The sequence below is a fragment of the Stegodyphus dumicola genome, chromosome 11, assembly GCF_044657685.1.
Source record: "Stegodyphus dumicola isolate Sdum_Otavi_A_Nest chromosome 11, ASM4465768v1".
In the NCBI taxonomy this organism is placed as follows: Eukaryota; Metazoa; Arthropoda; class Arachnida; order Araneae; family Eresidae; genus Stegodyphus; species Stegodyphus dumicola.
Genome location: NC_140778.1, coordinates 161,550,403 through 161,572,249, shown reverse-complemented (window position 1 = coordinate 161,572,249; position 21,847 = coordinate 161,550,403). Strand labels below are relative to the sequence as shown.

The following is a 21,847-nucleotide window of genomic DNA, read 5'->3' as shown; positions in this document are numbered from 1 at the left end:
TTCCTCGAAAAAATTCCAGAAAGGATTAAGCATGATTTAATTCGCAATAATAAATGAAGACGTTATCTTTGTTGTTGCGAAGCTAAGTTTCTCTAGATGGGCAACAAATCCACTATTCTGCTGTTTCAAATGTAAACAAGCAATGGCTGCCATCAAAAAAAGTTATTAGGCTTAGCGGCACTTAAACAACTTTAAAATTGTTGATAATTCTAAACATATTGCAGACAGATTTACTAAAGGCATAAAAACCTTAACCGGAAGATAAGAACAACATAATTCAATCGTTTTTAAAGAAAAAATGTACAATTTACAAACATATAAGAGTAAAAAAACTGAGATCGCTGAGCCGGCTAACAGAGTGGATATATATATATAAACATACTTATATACGTTTGGTGCGGCCGATTGCAACCAAAATACGAGGTGCACGTCCACATGTTATAGCAGTCCTATATACAAAATTTCAACATTCTCAGGCTACTCATTTTTGAGTTATGCGAGATACGTACGTACATACGTTCGTACAGACGCCCCGAAAAATTCTCTTCAAAATTCATTTTAAAGCAGTTTTATAATTTTTTTGGAGGAAACGAGTTTTTTATTCTGTCCTTACGTACAGATATCAAGCAAAAACATCGTTAAATTGTATTCGATAGCGGTCAAAATGGATATTTTCGTTGAAATATGCTGCTTGAAACTTTTCGCGATTACAATACTTCCTTTTTACTTCGTACAAGGAAGTAAAAAAGAAAAGAAAGAAAGAAAGAAATTCAATCTTTCTAATTATACTAAAAACGTTCATTTCAAATTAATGACATTTAAGCAATATTAGTTACAATATATATAGTATATATATATATAGATAGATAGATAGATAGATATGATAATAAAGAAATAAGTTCATTCATTATATAACTTTTATCCGATACAGTGTAAAAATTGGCTAAAAATTCACTTTTTTTTTCCTTATTACCTTTTTTATGTAGCAATATAGGTTACGTGGTATAAGTGTAAGGGCCACTTATAATTTACCCTAGGCCGCTTACGCTATCTATCCAGATTAAAATTACCTTCCCGGGACCCATGAGGCCGTTCTATTGCCGATGTCCTATTGCTGTTTGCTGCAATCGACATTACTCTGTCACCACTGGCGGTCTCATCAGTTGTCCCGTTTTAGGTTCAGACTTGGGCAGGTGGAGCATACACCGCTACCTAGATTAAACATTGTGTACACGTAATGGTTATAACAAGAATGCGAGACACTGTTGCTTAAGTACCATATTAGCCTTTTTCAACTAGTGGGTCATGACATTTAACTGCGTATGAAATGATTTTATCTTCATCACACAGTGACCATTGGTTTCTTAAAGGTATATCAGCATAGCTCATTGAACTACTTGTAAGTGCTGTATGTCCTGTTTCATGTTATTAGCGGCTCTTCTGTAGAGTTGTACGCGCAATTACTGTATATGTGTTTAATTGCTTTGAACATCAGAATTGATTACCTATTACGATGTTTGATAGTTACAAATTAATATAGAATGAAGAGAAATCTCCTTTTAAATAAAGTGACATAATTCATATGTTGAGGATAATTTTTCTGATTTAAAAATGCTTTGTTTTTCTTAGATCAAATTCTGTCAAATGTTGCAGATGTCACCAACCGCATATTATTCGCCATCATTCTAAAGATTTAGTCCGGTTTCGCGTTTAAAAAAATCAGATATTTAAAGTAAAATGTTAAAGAATTTAATTAAAATGAAATTTCAGATTTCTATGTTTATCTTTTCTATGTGAGAAAAAACTTTTAGAAATTAATTTTCTTCCGAATGAGAATATCCCTTAAATATAACGTTCAATTTTAAATAACTGAAACAATAATTTTGTTCTTGATACTTATTTTTATATCGGAAATTTTGAACTATTAAAATATTACGTTGGAATATAATTTATTAATAGACATAATATATAGTAAAATGCACTGATTTTAAACGAAGAAAATCTTGCCATTTTACATAAGATTCATTCTAAATATCCTTTAAATATAACGTTCAATTTTAAATAACTGAAACAATAATTTTCTTTTAGGTTATTATTTATATATCGGAAATTTTCAACTATTAAAATATTACGTTGGTATATAATTTATTAATAGACATAAGATATAATAAAATGCACTGATTTTAAACAAAGAAAATCTTGCCATTTTACATAAAATGCATTCTAAATATTCTAAACATCCCTTAAATATAACGTTTAATTTTAAATAACTGAAGCAATAATTTTGTTTTAGGTACCTATTTATATATAGGAAATTTTCAACTATTAAAATATTACGTTGAAATATAATTTATTAATAGACATAAGATATACTAAAATGCACTGATTTTAAACAAAGAAAATCTTGCCATTTTACATAAGATTCATTCTAAAAATATAAAATATACTTATGTTTCGGACATCAAGCTGCAATAAACTAAGGTAATACCGTTATATAAATTTATGAAGCAAACAATTTTATTGAACAATAAACACAAATCTATATAATATTTCAGTCTTATCTAGCAACTACATTCTCATTGCCAAATGCTAAATTGCCTTGTATACAAAAGCGCCTTTTTTTCTTGCTCGGTGTTTGAACATTTTTTTCCCTTTCAGCACTTCCATGGAAGAAAGAGAAGAGAAAGTGAATGCCGTTTACGAAGAGATCGAACAGAACTTGATCCTTCTGGGTGCGACAGCCATTGAAGACAAGCTGCAAGATGGAGTGCCTGATGCTATTGCCAATCTAGCTATGGCTGACATCAAGCTTTGGGTACTTACTGGAGACAAACAAGGTAATAAATGTTAAGAGTTTAAAATGCAGCAGAATCTCTGAGAATTAATGTTAAGATTTCGCGAGGTCTCTGAAAAGTGTGTGTATATTATATTAAATGGATAGAATTTTTATTTATTTAACTGAGTCACTCAAGAAGATAAAGTGTATGTGTTTTTATTGTGTACACGAGCTGCCTATGGATGAGAAACATCAGAAGATAACGTTGAAAGAATCCAACAGTCTCGTATTGATCTTGCCTTTCATTTTTTCCTAAATGCAGTACTCATACACTTATTAAACTCAATGGTTTATTGTGTGGTGTTATAACTTATCCCGCTTGTCTGGCAGTAATATCAGAACAAGCCTACAAAATTTATATCATGGCAAGTAAAGATTGCCCCTGTCATTGGCTACAGCCTTGAGCACCATACAAGTGACAGTACGACATCTTTCAATTCCGCCCCAAATTTTGATGGACAACACCCCTGGTGGACAGGTGCGAGGGTTTCCTACCCCTATTCTCCTATCACCATCCTGGCGAGAGAACTACATATTGAGTGCTCCCATGCCATAAAGACATTATCGAAGATCATCAACAACATCAATCGAATCTAAAAAGGAACTGTAAATTGTAAGAAAAACTCTTGAAGTGTTTTGGTTTACTTGATTACGGCAAAGCACTCGAAGGTTATCTGTCTAAGGACAGGGATGCCTTCGTGGAAGACTTATCAGGTTTAGTATTCCTCTTTACTTGCTTTGGAAACATTAACTGTCCTGACTCGGAACAGGCAGCTTACTAAAGCTATGTTCAATAAATTGTGAAGTAGACAATACACATAGGAAGGGTATACGAAACCCTTTATTTTTCTATCTTTACAGAGCTTTCCGGAACTTCGGAATACAGAGACCAACCACTTGTGGTCTGAACGTAAGAATATAAAAATATTAACTAAAACTCTAACTAAACTAATTTTGGATTAATAAACAAGTGCCTAACTCCAAGATTGGCCGTAAATTAACAAAAAGCCGTATGTAGTACAGAGAGCTGCTAAAACTACGATACGTTTAAAGTTATCAAGAGGATTAAACCTCTGGCCTTGAAGGCAACCAGCAACCGAGTAAAACTACTATGGCAAGCGGCCTGCTTCTAATCACTCCTTCCTCTCTTTTGCTTGGCAAAAAGCCACGACTTAAGTACTTGGCGTTAGCAAGACAAATTTGCATAAATAAGTCAAAAGCTTTTAATTCTGGCCGGAAGTAGAAAATAAGAAGTGATAGTAAAGATTTAAAATAAAATAAACATTAGTAAAACTTAGAATCCTTACAGACTTTCTAAGGCAAACAGGCTTGTAAACACGTTACGCACGGGGAAGATTCGAACCTCCTCTTGAATTGAAAAGTGCTGATTAGAAAAACCACTAGTATTTTTATGAAACATTTTTAATTATTTTATGACTAATTATTGCATCTAGTTGTTAGTTATTATTTTACTAGAGGAATTTTATATTGATATTATTACAATCTGCAATACATAAATCGTCGTCTATTAAGCTCAACCGCTTAACCGAAATATGTTTGGAACGGAAGTGATTTTAATAAGCGGCTGGTACTGTACATCAAAACATTAAACAACTTTTATTTATTAGTTAAATAAAATAAGACATATTTTCTTATTTATTGAAAACATTAAAACATAGAACTTACAGATTAATACATATCATTAAATCTTGAAATTCATAGTTTAATGACTTCTGAATAGCACCTTTTTTTTTTAAATTATTGTCTGTAGAATATGTTCTGCATAGTATTTAAAAATTAATCTCATTAAAAAAGAAATTATTTTTATTTGAGCAAAACAAAACTTATATACGTATTATTTTTAATTATTTACAATTAATGTAATATGTGATTTTATACAATGGGTTTGTGTAAAATATGTAAGTGTGAACTTTTTTAAAAGACAACCACCATAAGTTCCAAGCGAATTGGATCTTTTGTGGCAAGAACTCATGTTATAAAGATGATGCTTAGTACTGATATTTTCAGATATATTACTCATTTTCAGAGTTAAATCATATTCTGAACCTTAAATGCTTTAGGCCTTCTCCGCTTTCATGGGTATATTGATGTTGAGTACTGATATGCAACCATTTGTGCTTCAGTTTTTCACTATTATATTGAACAAATTTCATTCTACAAAGAAAATTTCACTGTAACATACTGTGTTTTGTTAATACTTTTACGCTATAAATGATAAATGGTAGGCTTTGGGGCATATTTTTGAGATAGGCAAACAGTAACAGTCATAGGCTTCTTAACAAGGTTAAACTGTAATAGTCATAGGTTATGTGTATTTCATACACTTTCGAGTTACATTATTTTCAGTTGACGATGTATTTATCAAAATTTAACTTCATTTTTACATCAAAGCTTTTGCATGTTTTAACATTCTTTTTGAAGTTTGGTATAAACAAATTTCATCATAAAAAACTTTAATATGAGATATGCTTTGTGTTCATAACTTTGCGTTATAAATGATAATTGTAAGTTTTCTGAGCGTACCTAAGCTGGAGTAGACTAAACTTTAATGTTCATAAATTGTCTGTATTACTTACACTTTCGAGTTACATTATTTTCAATTGACGTTGGATTTATCAAAATGTAACTGTATCGTTATATTGGAGCGTTTGCTTATTTAAGCATTCTTTTTGTAGCTGTTCATTGTAGCATAAACAAATTTCAGCATAAAAAAAATAATATGTTTTGTGTTAGCAACTTTGCGTTATAAATGATAGTTTTCATATCTGCGATGTAAATTATATTGTTTTAATCACATTTACGCTGGACTATATTAAACAGTGGCATGCATAAGTTGTTTGTATTACATACACTTTCAAGTTACATTACTTTCCCTTGACGAAAGGCTTATCAAACCGTAACTCATCGTTGCATTGTGAAGCTTTTGCATATTATAATTTAAGAACAAATTGCAAATGTAAAAAAGAGAGTAAACTCTTCCTTGGGAATATGCTATTAGATGAATACACTCATACTTACTTCGATCTTACTCTTTATCATTTAAATGGACCACAGAATGAAAGCAAATATTCAAAATACATAGCTGAAGATATGACGTGCTACGTTCTTTTAAGTTGCACAGAAGCACTGTAAGAAAGGTTTTGTGTGTGCATTCTTAATTTCAGGTACATATCTGTACAGTAATCAAATTCTTTTTAAACCCGACTTAAAGCATCTGAGGCAAGTACATAAGTAACGAAAAAAGAAGGCTACAAATCTTACCTTTGACGTTAGCTACACATCTTACCTTTGACGTTACACATCTTACCTTTGACGTTAGCTACACATCTTACCTTTGACGTTAATTATTTTGTTTCTTTTAACTTACAAACCTTAGTTTAAATATTAAGAATTCGACCATAATGAGACTTCGAAAATTAACCAGAAATTAGCAGGATAAGTAAGCCAAGATGTCCGATGGCCACCTTATCAGTGACATAATACCACTCACAATCCATCGAGGTCTTACTTTTGGAAATATGTTCTCTGAGCTGATCCATCGAGGTCTTACTTTTGAAAATATGTTCTCTGAGCTGATCCATCGAGGCCTTACTTTTGGAAAGATGTTCTCTGATCTGATCCATCGTATTGACATAACGATGCAACATTGAATCAATCTAATGAAGTCATGAAGTCTTTTTATCCATCGCACTGACATAACGATGCAACATTGAATCAGTCTAATGAAGTCATGAAGTCTTTTGATCCATCGTATTGACATAGCGATGCAACATGAATCAATCTAATGAAGTCATGAAGTCTTTATCATCCTTCTAAAATTGAAGCAGCAGTCAGAAATTTAAGATATTGAGAAAAGAAGCTCCAATGACATTCATATTTGAAAAAACACTGGGTTATGTAGAATGTTTTGGAGAAAAATTTCCAAAGCATGTACTTAATTTTACATTTTGTTGCATTAGCTTTTTTATGCACTTTTTAAAAATTATTGAAACGATATACAGGGTGGCTTCAAAATAGCGTGAGGAATTCAGAGCCCTCTAGCTAGTAAAATATTTGACGACACATGACCGAATTTGATGGGCGTACATAGAGGACCATCGAATTTTGATTTAAAAAAATATGACTCTGTTTACTGAATAAGATGCATTAATTTGCATAATCGCTTTCTGTGTAGCAATCGTGAGTATAAAAGGAAAGGCTGGGAGAATTTTCAGCACATCATTCTGAGGTTACTGCCTTTCGATGACTGTTATATAAGATCTTGCTTTGTTAGCCAAGCTGTATTGTCAGCAGAATGAGAATGCCCGTGTCGCATTCGTGAATTTTGGCGGTTAAAGAAGTGGCGAAAGACCGGTGAGCATAACAAATTTACGAAATGTGATTCAATGTTTTGAAATCAAGGACATGTCCCCGATATCGCAACTTTGAAAAATCGGATAACGTTACAGGTGAGACAAATCAATACCAATATGTTACCAATAACTATGGAAAATGTTCTCCAACGTATGCAGCTCTTGGAACATCACAATGGTGGTCATATTGAGCCTCATTTGCAAATAACAATCATTTGTTGCCAACAAAATTGGTGTGTGCAAAATTCGTTTGGCTTTTAATCATCCATTATTCACACTAATACACTTTTGCACAGTCAACATTTCTCCTGGTAGCGACTTTTGGTACTATTTCTCTTCTAGAAATCGTAATCCCATGGTCCACTATGGATGTCCATCAAATTTTGCAATGTTTCGTCCAATACTCGCTAGAGAGCTCTGAATACTGAATACTTCACGTTATTTTCTAACCATCCTGTACTTCGTAACAAAAAAAGCTTATATTTTAAATTCATCAAAAATTATTACCAGAAACTACCACATTTTGGATATTTTACAGCTGAATATCATAGATTTAATCCATTCCGAAATAGCATTTCTTAATTTGCGACTTTATTAAATAACTTTGCGATAAATTCGTTTTAAAATCACCTTGACTGAAAGCTTTGTTATTCAGTTTTCTAAATCGTATAAAAAATTATTTTTTGACTTTCAGAGACCGCTATAAACATCGGCTATTCCTGTCATCTTCTATCTGACGAGATGGTGGATATTTTCATCGTAGACGCAACAAGTTACGCTGAGGTATCTAATCAGCTCCAACGGTTCCGAGAATCCATCGCTAACGTTCTTGCACACAGTCAAGGGAACACATCCTGCAACGTCGTCCGTTTCCACAATGATCTCAACGCAGTCGAATCGCCTGTCGACCCTACAGGAGGATTTGCCCTGGTTGTCAATGGACATAGCTTGGTTTGTCCATTAAAAAATCTCTTTTCATAACTTATTATAGCTATTTAGTGACAGCATCCTTTACATGAAATCGCGAAATGTTCTTTCACAGCCTTTATTTCCTCATTTTGTCAATAGTTTACCCTTTCTAGCCTGCTAATCCTCAAATCATGTAAGAATGGTTTTTCAGTCTTAAGTGCCCGCGTTACAAAAACGCGGTTTACGTTTGCTTATCCTCTACGTCTGAAGTCTTTCTAAATGTCTACATAAGTGACATAACTAAAGAGCTTGAAAAGACTTATCAGCGCAACTTTTGAGGTATGGTAAGTCTACTACTGGCCATTCTTTCTAACGGCTCACCCTCATGGCATGCTCAGATGGATTCGCGTGCAGGTTGAGAAGTCAAATAATTGGTATTGGTATTAGAAATTAGTTTTATTGGTTTTGCTCTTATTATTTTGAAAAGCGAATATTAAGAGATCAGATCTTCTTCGCTAACATACAATTAGACCAGAACTTTAAAAAGACAACTTGTGACTTTTCACTATATCTTTCTAAGTACCACAGAGACAGGAAAAGGGTGTAAATGACCCTATTATTAATCCAAATAGAGTTTAACAGACGGCACCAATTCTTGGTTACAAAAGCCAACACGTTTGGTTTTAAAATTAATGGATAAACTAAAATTAATGAAATTTAAGTATACCCTCACGGTTTCGCAGTTTAACTAACTTCTGGTCCTGACTGAAGTCGGCGTTAGCAAGCCTGAATGAAGCAACGTGGAGAATAACTCCATGTTGCAGAATTCCTAGTTGCTACATAATCCAAGTTAGCAACGTGGTCTTAAAGCAGGCAGAATATGCTCTGATATCATCCTCCTAAATCTTCATTTAAGTACTAACTTCTTTTTACGTACTTTGAATATTGTGCAAGCTGAAAATTTACATTCTGGCAGGAAGATGAAACGAGTCCAGATAAAAAATTTGAAATAACTGGTTAGGGAAATTAAAGTAACTGGTTAGGGAAATTTAAGTAACTGGTTAGGGAAATTAAAGTAACTGGTTAGGGCAATTAAAGTAATTGGTTAGGGAAATTAAAGTAACTGGTTAGGGAAATTAAAGTGAGTTATAAGGTCATTAATACTTGCTGAATATTAATCAATGAACAGAAGTTTTGATATAGCAGTCATTCGGAAAAATGATTTAGTCATACAAACCTGCCTTCTTTCCGTACATTTTTGGTCTCTACAGGTGTGTCAAATATTTATTTCAGGCTGTTAACATATGTTAAATTGTTCAATTTCAAAATCATAATTTTTTTCTAGGTTCATGCACTGGAGGAAAGTATGGAGTTATTGTTCTTGGAAGTGGCGTGCCAATGCAAAGCTGTCATCTGCTGCCGTGTTACTCCCCTGCAGAAAGCCCTTGTCGTTGACCTTGTCAAAAGGCACAAGGGGGCTGTTACCTTGGCCATAGGAGATGGTGCAAATGATGTGTCCATGATTAAGAGTGAGTATGAAATTCCTGGATGATTTATTGAAAGTTGTATTTTGCGCTGAACTATATCATTTAATAAAATAAATATACAGCTGAAGGGATGATTATTTTCGCTACAATTTATTACTACAGACTTTTTGTTATGTTACTTATGTTGTTATATTGCATTTTAACTAACTAAAACTATATTCTTGCATAGTTATTGTGCAATTTTTATCAGATTTCTGTAATATATATCAGAATACTCCATTCATTAAGTCTAGTATTAACATTAAAGATGAAACAGGTCTTGGGAGTTAATAAAAAAGTAATAATTTATTTAAGGACAAAGTACATAATTCTAAAATGCTTTTGGTAACATATAACATAACAAAAACAACCTAACAAAAAGTCTGTAGTCTGTAGTTTTTAAAATATAACAATACATAAAAAAAAAAAGAAAATCTGAGAAGTTTCAGATTTAAAATTACGTCCAGGGCCTTTTTTTTAACATTTTGTGTATTACTTTTGTTTATTAAATTAAATATCATGTTCTTCGCACTTAAACCATAACATTCAGTTCAAGAGCAATATCGCAAAATAATTTTAAACTGAACATATATCTTTAGAATTTCCGATACACAGTCTCACGCGCTGGAGATAAAAATGCTTTTTCTGTACAACGTTACTATTGCTCGCTTTGAAATCCTTGAGTTTGTTAAACAAAAATGCGTTAAAGTTTTACAAAATATGAAATTGATAATAAAACAAATTCCAAATTTCAGATTTTGGCTTCCATATGCCCATATTCGCAGAAGAATTACGTCATTCAAAACTGGATGGCTCTATGTACCGTTGTTTTATCACAATGCGAGAAACATACCTACATTTATGCAGATTCTTTATCATTTAATTTCTTCAAACATAATACAGGGCGATAACATTTGGTGGCAACTGTTTGAAAAGTGAAAGGTTCAGAGTATTTCGGCGAAAAATCGAAAAACTAAAATTACAATTTTCCTTTGAATTATATTCTTTTAATTTGCAAGATTTTGATTACTTGTAGATGTTTTCATATAAATATTGGAAAACGATTTTAAGATTTACAGGAATGTTAAAGTACTAACAAATTAACCATGTAATTTGTAAATATCATGCGAAAAATTATTTAAAAGTTAAGATAAATGAATGCATATAACATAAGTACTAATCTTTTTTTTCCTTTATTAGCATAAAATAAACACAAATCTCTTAAATATTAAAATTTACCAAAATGCTAGACCACAAACATTTAAATGCTTCACATTGCGTCATTGGCAATGACTGAAATATAAACAAGATTACGGTTAACCGAAAATGTAATTGTAGCACATAATGTAGAACTAGAATAATTATACAGGGTTTTTAATTATATAATTATACCGCCACGTTTTCCATAACTAATACGTTAAAGTGAAGTTTATAAATATCAATTTAAAAACGTCATATGATGCTGATTACTTCTGTTTGAATAATTGTTGAGTTCAATAAATTGAATTATTATAAAGAAGCATGAGCTTCGGCGTTGGTTTTTTATCCATCTGGACAAACTTTAAATAACCAAGAAATTCGATGTACACCTTGCACACAAAAAAGGGGGGCAGTTCTATATCTCCCGTTCTACTGGAACAATTGTTGAAATTTAACTTGCCTTTTCCATGTCTCGAAAGCGCGACTTAGGATATATATTTGATTTATATACAGCATTGTTTCTACGACTCAAATTATGCCTAGATATTAAATTTTTGGTGAGAAATTTATGGAGAAATATAAAGATTTATCTTGGCGCATTTTTTTTAGTTTGCGCCAAAAGTAGGTCACTTGGCGAAGTTTTTAATTTATAGCAACATTGTACATGAGCGGAAAAAAGTCATCGTTCATACTTTCAAATGATTTTAGTAAAGTATGTAAACCACATTTGGCGTTACTATCGCTTATAACAAATATGCCAAATTTCAGAATGCACCAGTATGTAAATTCACGTATGCCTTAGGAAATTTTGAATAAAAGTCTCTAATTTTTTGCAAGTATGTGTCAAAATGAATCTACTTTAAGATGATAGTAAAACTTTTATAGATTATAATTCAAAATCTCTTCCTAAAAATTTATAAAAAATTATTTTAAAATATAAATTTAAAAAATAAATCATAAAAAAATGGGCGAATTTTATTTGGAATGGAACTAAATTTCGAAATGTGACAGGAACACTCAAATAAGTTTAATAAAAACGAGATATTAATAAATATATACCAAATTCAGTTAAGATGAAAGAGCTAAAATTTCGAGAGCTAATTTTTTAAAAACTACTCGTGTAATTTTTACATAGCTTGGCACTTTGGCATTATTTGAGTCGTAGAATTGAAATAAGAAAAAACAAAGTGGCACGCTATTTCATACAAAGTCAAATTTTTGTGTCAAAATAACTATGTTAGAACAATGCTATATATAATTTAATATGCATTTTAAGTCATGCTTTCGAGACATAGATAACGTAAGTTAAATTTCAACAATCGGTCCAGAGGAAACGGAGATATAGAACTGTGCCCCCCCCTCTTTTTTTTTTTTTTTTTTTTTTTTTTTTTTTTTTTTTGTGTGTGTGTGTGTGTGTGTGTGTATGCGTGTGAAAGGTGTACATTTAGTTACAGTGGAACTGTTTCCATCTATTACAAAAACAATGCTATTTAAAATATTTAATTGCATATGTTTTCTAAATTTTTCGTATTGGAAAAATTTAATTTAAAAATTTGGAAAATTTAATTTATTATAAAAATTAAATTAATTGGAAAATTTAATTTATTATAAATATATTTGGAAACTATTGGAACATTTAATTTATTATAAAGATTTTCATTTTTAATGTGCAGTATACCCATTCGCTGTGTATTGTAATTCACAGAACATGTATTAAAGATGATGATTAATAATCGAAACTTGTATGGGAGCATACGATGCAATAATGCATTTTCTTACAATTTTATTTCTCCGGATTTTTTTATCTATATTTCTCTATGACAAAAGTACAACATAACATACATACAAACACACATATTTGATTATTCTATTCTTTCTGTTAATAGTAAAGGTTTTTGTTTAACAATCGGTTTAACTTTTTACGTACTGGATAGATAAAAATTATGCAGGAAGTTGGAACTACACAGGATTTTTTTCCTCCCTAATTTTCGTATAATAGTATTATCAGGTTCTATGTTTCTTCTAACCTTCTTCGGAAACATACAATGACCTGACTAGAACAGAGAGCTTACTAAAGCTATGTTCACTAATTGTAGTAAGTAGACAGGATACAGACGAAGGGTATACAAAACCCTTTATTTTTTTCTTTATATACAATGACTTCCGTACTTCGGAATACAATGACCCTCCACTCGGGGTCTAACTTAAAAGATATCAAAATAAAACTAAACTCTAATTTAACTTTAGAATAAGATTGGCCTTATAATAACAGAAAGCGTATGTAGCACAGAGACTGTGAACACTACAATACGTTTAATTTATCAAGAGGATTAAAACCTCTGGCCTGGAAGGCAAAGTAGCAACTGCGTAACTTCTAAGGTAAGCGGCCTGCTTCGAACTCACGGCTTCCTCTCTTCTGCTTGGCAAAAAGGCCACACTTAAATACTTGGCGTTCGCCAGACAATTTTGCATAAACTCCTTCACGCTTATAATTCTGGCCGGAAGTAGAAAATAAGAAGTGATAGTAAAGATTTAAAATAAAATAAACGTTAGTAAAACTTAAGATCCTTACATACTTCCCGCCAGAGTTAATTAGTTTGAAACTGAGGTCTAAAACGACCTTGTTGAAAACTTTTAGCTCTAGAAACTAACGCGAGGCCAAACTTTTACAATCATAACTTAGCTAGAAACTAGAAAATTTTAAAAGAAAGAAATTTGTTACAATAGCAGCTCCCGGAATATACAACAATCTTTTTTCTTTTTCATCTGTACTGCATCAAAACAGGAGCTTTATTCAATTCTGGTTCCTTCCAGAGATCTGGAAGGAAAACTAGTTTAATGAAATGTTACAGAATGACATTGCAAATAACATATAGAATATACTTTTCTTAACATTCTTATTTCATTCATGACTATTTTAATTATCTCTCCCCGTGCTCTCTGACATGTGTTGTAAAAACACCAAACACGAATGTGTTTCTGTCTATGTGTTCAACACTTCCTCCTACAATCAAAACACTAACGTGTTAAAATTCAACATACGAGACCTCTTAACACACCCTAATTTCAACTCTAGACCCTGAGGTACTATTCTGAAAGTGGCTAACTCTAAAGTGTAGCGTCAGAGAGCCTAACTACATCATTCAACCTTTAACACATATTCACCATGATTTAATCTTTACAGTCACACGAATAACAAAATTTTTTAACATTACTTTCACTTTTACCATATCACGTTATTTCTAAACATTCAAAATAACAGTTCACATGTATACAAGAACATATCAAGATGCCGTTAATTTTACACATTTGAAAACATACATTAGTAGTACATTGTTAACTTCTATTCTTTTCAAAGCAAGTGCCAATTCTTTCTACATTGAAATAATACTACATTTCAAAAAGTCTTTCAGACTAAAACTTCTTTCTTGTTAGAATGTTTTAAATAAAATTTATACAATAACTTTTTACAATATTTAAGTCTTTATACAACGCTATTATACATCAACTTTAGTTTTACGCGCGAGTAATTGAAAAACATAATAAGAAAATCGGTCACAACTCATTTCTCGCCCTTTTGGCGATAAAGGTAGACCTCGCATGAGGTAAAACTTCTTGAAATCTGCCACTTGCAGTAAGAATGAAAGATTAACTTAAGTTTGTAAAGTAACATAAAATTTTACTTATCTTTGTAATATTCAGACATCCTTTTCTGGGCCCAGTCTTTAAAGGTGCTGCAGACCGTAGCTTGGTTGATCCTCCTTCTTGTACGGGCTCGCCCTTCAGTGCTTTCCTCTGGAAGCTTCCGTTTTTCACCACTACGGCCACCCTTGAACATCTTCCTTCTGTCCTCTGCTTGTGGTCTTGGCCGTTTGAAGGCAGCTGGTCTTGGTGGAACCGGGAAACTTCTGTCGTGATCCTGCTTGGACCTCGTTGTTGGCCGTTCAAATTTTTCTTGTACTTTTTCCTCCGCCGCTGATGGCCCTTCCGCAGTTCGGCGACTTTTGCTGCGGAGAGTTCTGTCGGATGAGTCAATCTTCCGTTTCACAGCCGGGTTATAGTTGCCGTCCTTTCTCCCGGTCTTTTCCACATACGTCGTCCTTCTCCCTTCTTCATTCTGGGGGTGTTCGTGAACTCTGTTTTTTGGACGGTGGAAAGGCTTCTTTTTCTTTGTACCTTCAATTTTTCCGCGGGGCAATTTTCTTTTCACTTGCTTCTGTCTCTCATTGGCTTGCCCTTGTACTTGTCGTTTTCCCACCTCTGGAACTTGTACCTGCGGTGTCTGCCGTACCGGATCCTGCAAAAGATCTGAAAAGATTTGCATTTTATTACGGTCATAGAATGGTTTTATCTGGTCAATGTTTGCGGAACAGGTTTCACCATTTCTTGCCTTTAACACTACAACAGCGTGAGTTATTTTTTCTATAACATATGGTCCTTCAAAGCGTGGAAAAAATTTGGCAGTTTTATCTTCTGGTGCTGAAGAAAGTGAATGCTTAATTTTTAGTACTTCATCCCCTACTTTATAAGTTACTCCCCGTCGTTTCAAGTCATAATACAATTTTTGTTTTCTTTGTGCTACTTCCGTATTCTTTTTTGCTTCTTTTATTAGTTTTTCTATATCACCCATTTTAAATTCTGGGGCTCTTTGTTGCACATAAAATAGTTTATCTAACGGTGTTATAACCTTTCTGCCTAGAAATAACTCAGCAGGAGTTTTGCCCGTTGTATCATGTTTTGCGGTCCTAAGGGCGAAAGCAAATTCATTGACATAGTTATCCCAGCTTTTATGAAAATTTTTAACATAACTACGGATAATTTTCACTATATTTCTGTTGACCCGTTCCGCTATATTTGATTGCGGCCGATACGGGACCATTTTTAAATGACGTATGCCCAGTTTTTGGCACATGTCTTCAAATATATTACTTACAAATTGAGGACCATTATCCGATATAACTTTTAGGGGCGCCCCGTATTTTAAAATATATTTATTTAAAATAGAATCGGTAACTAATTTCGCGGAGGCTCGTTTTAAGGAAACAATTTCGGTCCATTTACTAAAATGATCAACTATAACAAGGAGATAGCGACTTTTGTTTAACTGACTTTTTGGGAAAGGGCCCAATAAATCGATGCCGATTATTTCATTTGGAAATTCGGATTTAATACTATTTAGAAACCCGGCCGGGCGGAAATTAATATAATTAACGGCTTGACATGTTGGGCAGGACTGGACATACGCCCTTGTTAACTTTTGCAGTTCAGGAAAGTAGACTGCCTCGCGTACGCGTTGAGTAGTTTTTCGAATACCAGCATGAGAAGCTAAAGGGCTGTCATGGAGCTCTTGCAGGATATTTAATCTAAGACTAGCTGGGATAACAGGTCGAAATTCGTTGTTGGAATTCGTAGTTTTTGTATAAAATAATAGACCATCTATTAGTTCGTAATGGGCCGCCCTATTTCTTATCGCCACAATATCTTGGTGGCTAAAATTTTCAGAATCCTTCAAATACTCATAAATACTTCCAAACTCAGGATCCTTACCCAGTTCGGTTATTACAGTTTCTCGGGAATTTATTGTACACGCTGTCAGCATTGCAACTTTTACGGTATTACCCTGTTCGTCTAATTTAATTCGTGACAGGGCATCTGCTACGATATTTTCCTTTCCGGGGGTAGGCTTGATTACCAGATTATATTCTTGCAGCTTGAGTGCCCATCTTATTAACCTTGGGGATAAATTTTTTCCAGAGTACAATCTAGTTACCGCCGCATGATCAGAATATACTGTTATCGGCGCCTTTCCAAAATAGACTCGGAACTTTTGCACTGCTAACAGAACTGCAAGTGCCTCTCTCTCGGTCGCGGAATAGTTTCTTTGTGTTTGATTTAAAGTTCGGCTAAAAAATGCTACTGGCTGCTGATTTTGCGAAAGTACCGCTCCTACCGCATAATCCAAAGCATCCGCTGAAATTTCTAAATTTTCATCCTTTTCAGGAAATTTCAACACAGGGGCTTGCGTTAATGCTTGTTTTAATTTTTCGAAAGCACTATTGGCTTCGGCCGTCCACGAGAATCTTGCCTTTTTCCTTTTTAATTTTAACAATGGCTCAGCGATAGCCGCAAAATCTTTTATAAAGGACCTATAATATGAACAAAGTCCTAGAAAAGAAGAGAGCTTCTTTGCCGTGTTTGGAGTCGGATACTTTTGTACAGCGATTATTTTTGATTCATCTGTCTCGATCCCTTTTTGCGATATTTTGTAACCTAAATATTTTAATTCAGGGGCTGCAAATTTGCATTTTTCGACATTAACTTTTAGACCGGCCTCATTTAATAAAGAAAACGCCTGTCTTAAATCCTGTACATGTTGGTCTAGATTATCACTAGTAATAATGATATCGTCTAAATAGATAAATGTGGACTTTCCGAGAACAGGTCTTAACACAATGTCCATGCATCGCTGAAATGTTGCTGGGGCGCCTGAAAGGCCAAACGGCATTCGCAAAAATGCATAAGTGCCAGACTTGGTTATAAAAGCAGTCTTAGGCACGTCCTCAGGCCTGATCCCGATTTGAAAATAACCATTCGTTAAGTCTAAAGTTGTCATAAATTTGGTTGATTTTATGTTCCTTAAAATTTCTTCTATAATCGGTAACGGATATACCGGATATTTCGTTATGGAATTTAATTTACGGTAATCAATAGCGAATCTCCACCTTTTTGGATGCTCCAAAGGATAATAATTATTTTTCTTACATAAAACCACTGGACTAGCATAACTACTTGAGATAGGCGTTACGATCTTTTTACGTAGCATATCGGTAATATGCCATTCTATAATTTTTTCCTTATTCTTATCATACCGGTATGGTTTTTGACGAACCGGCAATGCATCTCCGGTGTCAATACTATGGTTAGTAACCTGGGTAAATCCTGGAATATCACTAAATAAGGAAGCAAATTCACTTACCACTTGTCGGATTCTATCTTGCTCGTCATTAGGCAGGTGGTCGAGATTTAACCTTGGCGGTTCAACCTTTTCTACACGCACTGGTTTCATCGTCAGCTTAAGAGACGCTTCATTAAAATCCAGTGTAGCTTGTGCGTCTGAAAGAAAGTCTATTCCTAGTATTAAGTGTGCTTGCAAATTCTTTACTATAAAAAACATCACCTTTACTTGTTCGTCCTTGATACGGATGTACAAAGGTACTTTACCTACGCACTTACATTGTTCTCCTTGCGCCGCTAATACTGTTGTATTATCCGCATTATATATGCGGTATTTGCGAAAATACTTTCTAAAAAAGACTTCTGCCACACAGGAACACTGCGCGCCGGTATCCAGGAGCGCGGTGGCCGGGATATTATTTACCAAGACTTCAATCTTCGGAAGAGTTAAATTTATCACCATTACTGTATTTAACTTGTAGGAAGAGGGGTTTTCGTGGCCTTCGGATTTCCGCACCCTCTCGTCAGCAGAAATCCGTTTTAGTTTAAATTATTTTTCCTTTCGGTGCTTTCCTTCTTTCTCCACTGGCCTTGAGACTTTTTTCCTGGGTTGCTATTGAACTGTCGACGTTCGCCGGCTGTTTTTGAATGCTCGGGTTTCCTTGCCCACTGATTCGCTTTTTCTCCGTAGCCATGTGCTTGAGTTTGCTGTAGTCTTGGCGTACCAAATTGGTTTCGCTGTTGATATTGGCGTCTTCTTTCGACGTCCGCCGTTCTTCTACTTTCAAACTGGATTGCTAGCTCAAATAATTTTTCCAGTGTAGTCGGATTTCTCAATTCAATAAAGTCTTGCACTTGGGGTAGTAACCTCGGCAAAATCACTTGAATTATTTCAGGATCCGGACGGTTTCCATACAAGAGCTTGAAAACGTGAATTTTTCTTAAAATAAAACTCGAGATGTTTTCCATTCTTTGTTGATATATACTGAAAAGTTCTGTTTCTAATTTCGCACGATCCCTTACAACAGGGAAGGCTTTTAGTAGGGCAGTCTTGAAATTTTCGTAGGTATAGGTGGGACTTCCTGCTTGACCCAAGAGACTTCTGCCGATACATTTGAACCAGTTAAGCGCTTGGCCCCTCAAAGCGCTGGTAGCTAAGGTAACTTTTTGAAACTCGTGCACGGGGTAGAGCATGAAGTGGTCATCCAATTTTTCCAAAAAACTGGTTACCTGTGAGTTTCCATTAAACGTTGCTTCTGGTTTCATCGAAGCGCGCATGGTCTGGACAATATACCCAAATCCTTCCAGGGCGGCAGCTGGCATTTCTGGATTCTGAGCTGTTTCTGCAGGCAGCACAGGTTCTTCTTGAAACTCGGCCATGGTTATTCTTCGTCGGGCGCCACTATCAGGTTCTATGTTTCTTCTAACCTTCTTCGGAAACATACAATGACCTGACTAGAACAGAGAGCTTACTAAAGCTATGTTCACTAATTGTAGTAAGTAGACAGGATACAGACGAAGGGTATACAAAACCCTTTATTTTTTTCTTTATATACAATGACTTCCGTACTTCGGAATACAATGACCCTCCACTCGGGGTCTAACTTAAAAGATATCAAAATAAAACTAAACTCTAATTTAACTTTAGAATAAGATTGGCCTTATAATAACAGAAAGCGTATGTAGCACAGAGACTGTGAACACTACAATACGTTTAATTTATCAAGAGGATTAAAACCTCTGGCCTGGAAGGCAAAGTAGCAACTGCGTAACTTCTAAGGTAAGCGGCCTGCTTCGAACTCACGGCTTCCTCTCTTCTGCTTGGCAAAAAGGCCACACTTAAATACTTGGCGTTCGCCAGACAATTTTGCATAAACTCCTTCACGCTTATAATTCTGGCCGGAAGTAGAAAATAAGAAGTGATAGTAAAGATTTAAAATAAAATAAACGTTAGTAAAACTTAAGATCCTTACAGTATATACAAAAGCTGGAGCAGAACATATAAATTTCAGAAAGTGCTCTTAAATAAGAAACGTGTTAAAAAAGCCAGTTACGGAACATCCAAAAGGTGATACTGGCACAACATTTTTCCCTTGAAATGAATCCACGAGTGAAACCGGAAAAAATACAGGAAAAGAATATCTGTAAAGGATATTCTATATCTGTCCTATTCCCACCCCCCTGTATACTGGGCCGATTGATGAAATTCAAATTACGTTTTTCATGTCTCAAAAGTGCGACTTGGGTTATATATTAGATTTTTATATAGCATTATTCTAACGTATTTTGCCAAAAAATCGGACATTTTTCTGAAATAACATAGCAATTTTTATCCATATTTCAATTCTACGATTCAAATTTTGCCTCGCTATTAAATTTTGTAATTTTTGGTGAGAAATTTAAAAATTTATTTTGGCGTGTTTTTTCAGTTTGCGCCAAGAATAATTTACTTGGCGGACTTCTTAATATACGGCAACCTATTTTCTTTTCACTTCCATTGTGCATCGTTCCTACTTTCAAATAATTTTAACAAAGTGCCTAAGCCATATTTGATGTTTTGTCGCTTTCAAAAAACATGCTAGATTTCAAAACGTTCCAATATATAAATGAATGTATATCTTCGGAAATTTTGAATAAAAAAGTCTAATTTTTTGCAGGTGTGCTTAGAAATACATCTACTTTAAGATGATGGTAAAAATTTCATAGATTATAATTCAACATTTTTTGTAACATTAATAAAAAAAATCTGATGTGTACACCACATGACTTCCTTGTACGGAATATTAAATTATACGCATTTTTTTCTTGAATTTCATTTAAATTGATTGGATTGAATTAAATCTACTTCGCCGACAGCGCATAAACCACAATAGAATAAATGCACTCTTTAAAATTAACTATATATGTTTACTATAACGACACTCTGAATGCACAAAATTTATATCATTTGAAGAATTATCGTTGCCACATGTTCTATTCAAATACTATAATAAAGCTAAAATGATGTATGAAAGAAATTAATCAAACAAAACAGAAAAGAAACAGTTTTTCACTAATTTAGTATTTCTCATTCCATTAATTCAGTTCTCACTTTGCGACAAGGCAAAAGTACATAAAAACTCAAAATATCTGCATTAAAAATTACGAAGTAAATCTTAAACACTTATTTCCTCAAAGAAATTCCAGAAAGGATTAAGCGTGATTTAATTCGCAATAATAAATGAAGGCGTTATTTTTGTGTTGCGCAGCTTAGTCTCTCTAGATTGGCAACAAATCTACAATTCTGCTGTTTCAAACGTAAACAAATATATCTGCCAAGTTATTTAAAACTTAACGGCACTTAAACAGCTTTTAAATTGTTGATAATTGTACAAATATTGCTTCCAGAATTAGGAAAGGCATAAAAACCTTGACCGGAAGATGAAAACAACATAATTCAATCATTTTTAAAGCAAAAAATGTACAATTTAAAACATATAAGAGTAAAGAAACTGAGATCACTGAGCCGGGTAACAGAGTGGATACATATATAAATATATTTACATACGTTTGGTGCGGGCGATTGCAACCAAAATACGAGGTGCACACCTGCATGTTATAGCAGTCCTATATACAAAATTCCAACGTTCTGAGGCTACTCGTTTTTGAGTTATGCGAGATACGTACGTCCATACGTTCGTACAGACGCCACGAAAAATTCTCTTCAGAATTCATTTTAAAGCAATTTTTTAGTTTTTTGGAGGAAAAGAGTCTTTTATTTTGTCGTTACGTACAGATATCGTAAAAACATCGTTAAATTGCGTTCTATAGCGGTCAAAATGGATATTTTCGTTGAAATATGTTGCCTGAAACTTTTCGCGATTACAATACTTCCTTTTTACTTCGTACAAGGAAGTAAAAACTATTTAAAAATACAAATTTTAAAAATAAATTCCCTAAAAAATGGATGAATTTTGTTTGGAATGAACCTAAATTTCGAAATGTGAAACGAAGAATCAAATAGGTTTAATAAAAAAAGAGAGATTCATAAATATATACCAAACTCAATG

General features: G+C 33.7%; 1 protein-coding gene across 9 annotated transcripts in view; it reads left to right on the top strand.

Moving 5' to 3' along the window:
- LOC118183531 (phospholipid-transporting ATPase ID-like) overlaps nt 1–21,847 on the top strand; it is a 370,912-nt gene that overhangs the window by 315,822 nt on the left and 33,243 nt on the right. For all 9 annotated transcript variants that reach the window (XM_085826193.1, XM_085826190.1, XM_085826195.1 and 6 more), the window contains 3 exons: nt 2,659–2,837; nt 7,904–8,160; nt 9,464–9,647. In XM_085826193.1, coding sequence (XP_085682319.1) covers nt 2,659–2,837; nt 7,904–8,160; nt 9,464–9,647 — 620 coding nt within the window. The remainder of the gene's footprint in view (nt 1–2,658; nt 2,838–7,903; nt 8,161–9,463; nt 9,648–21,847) is intronic.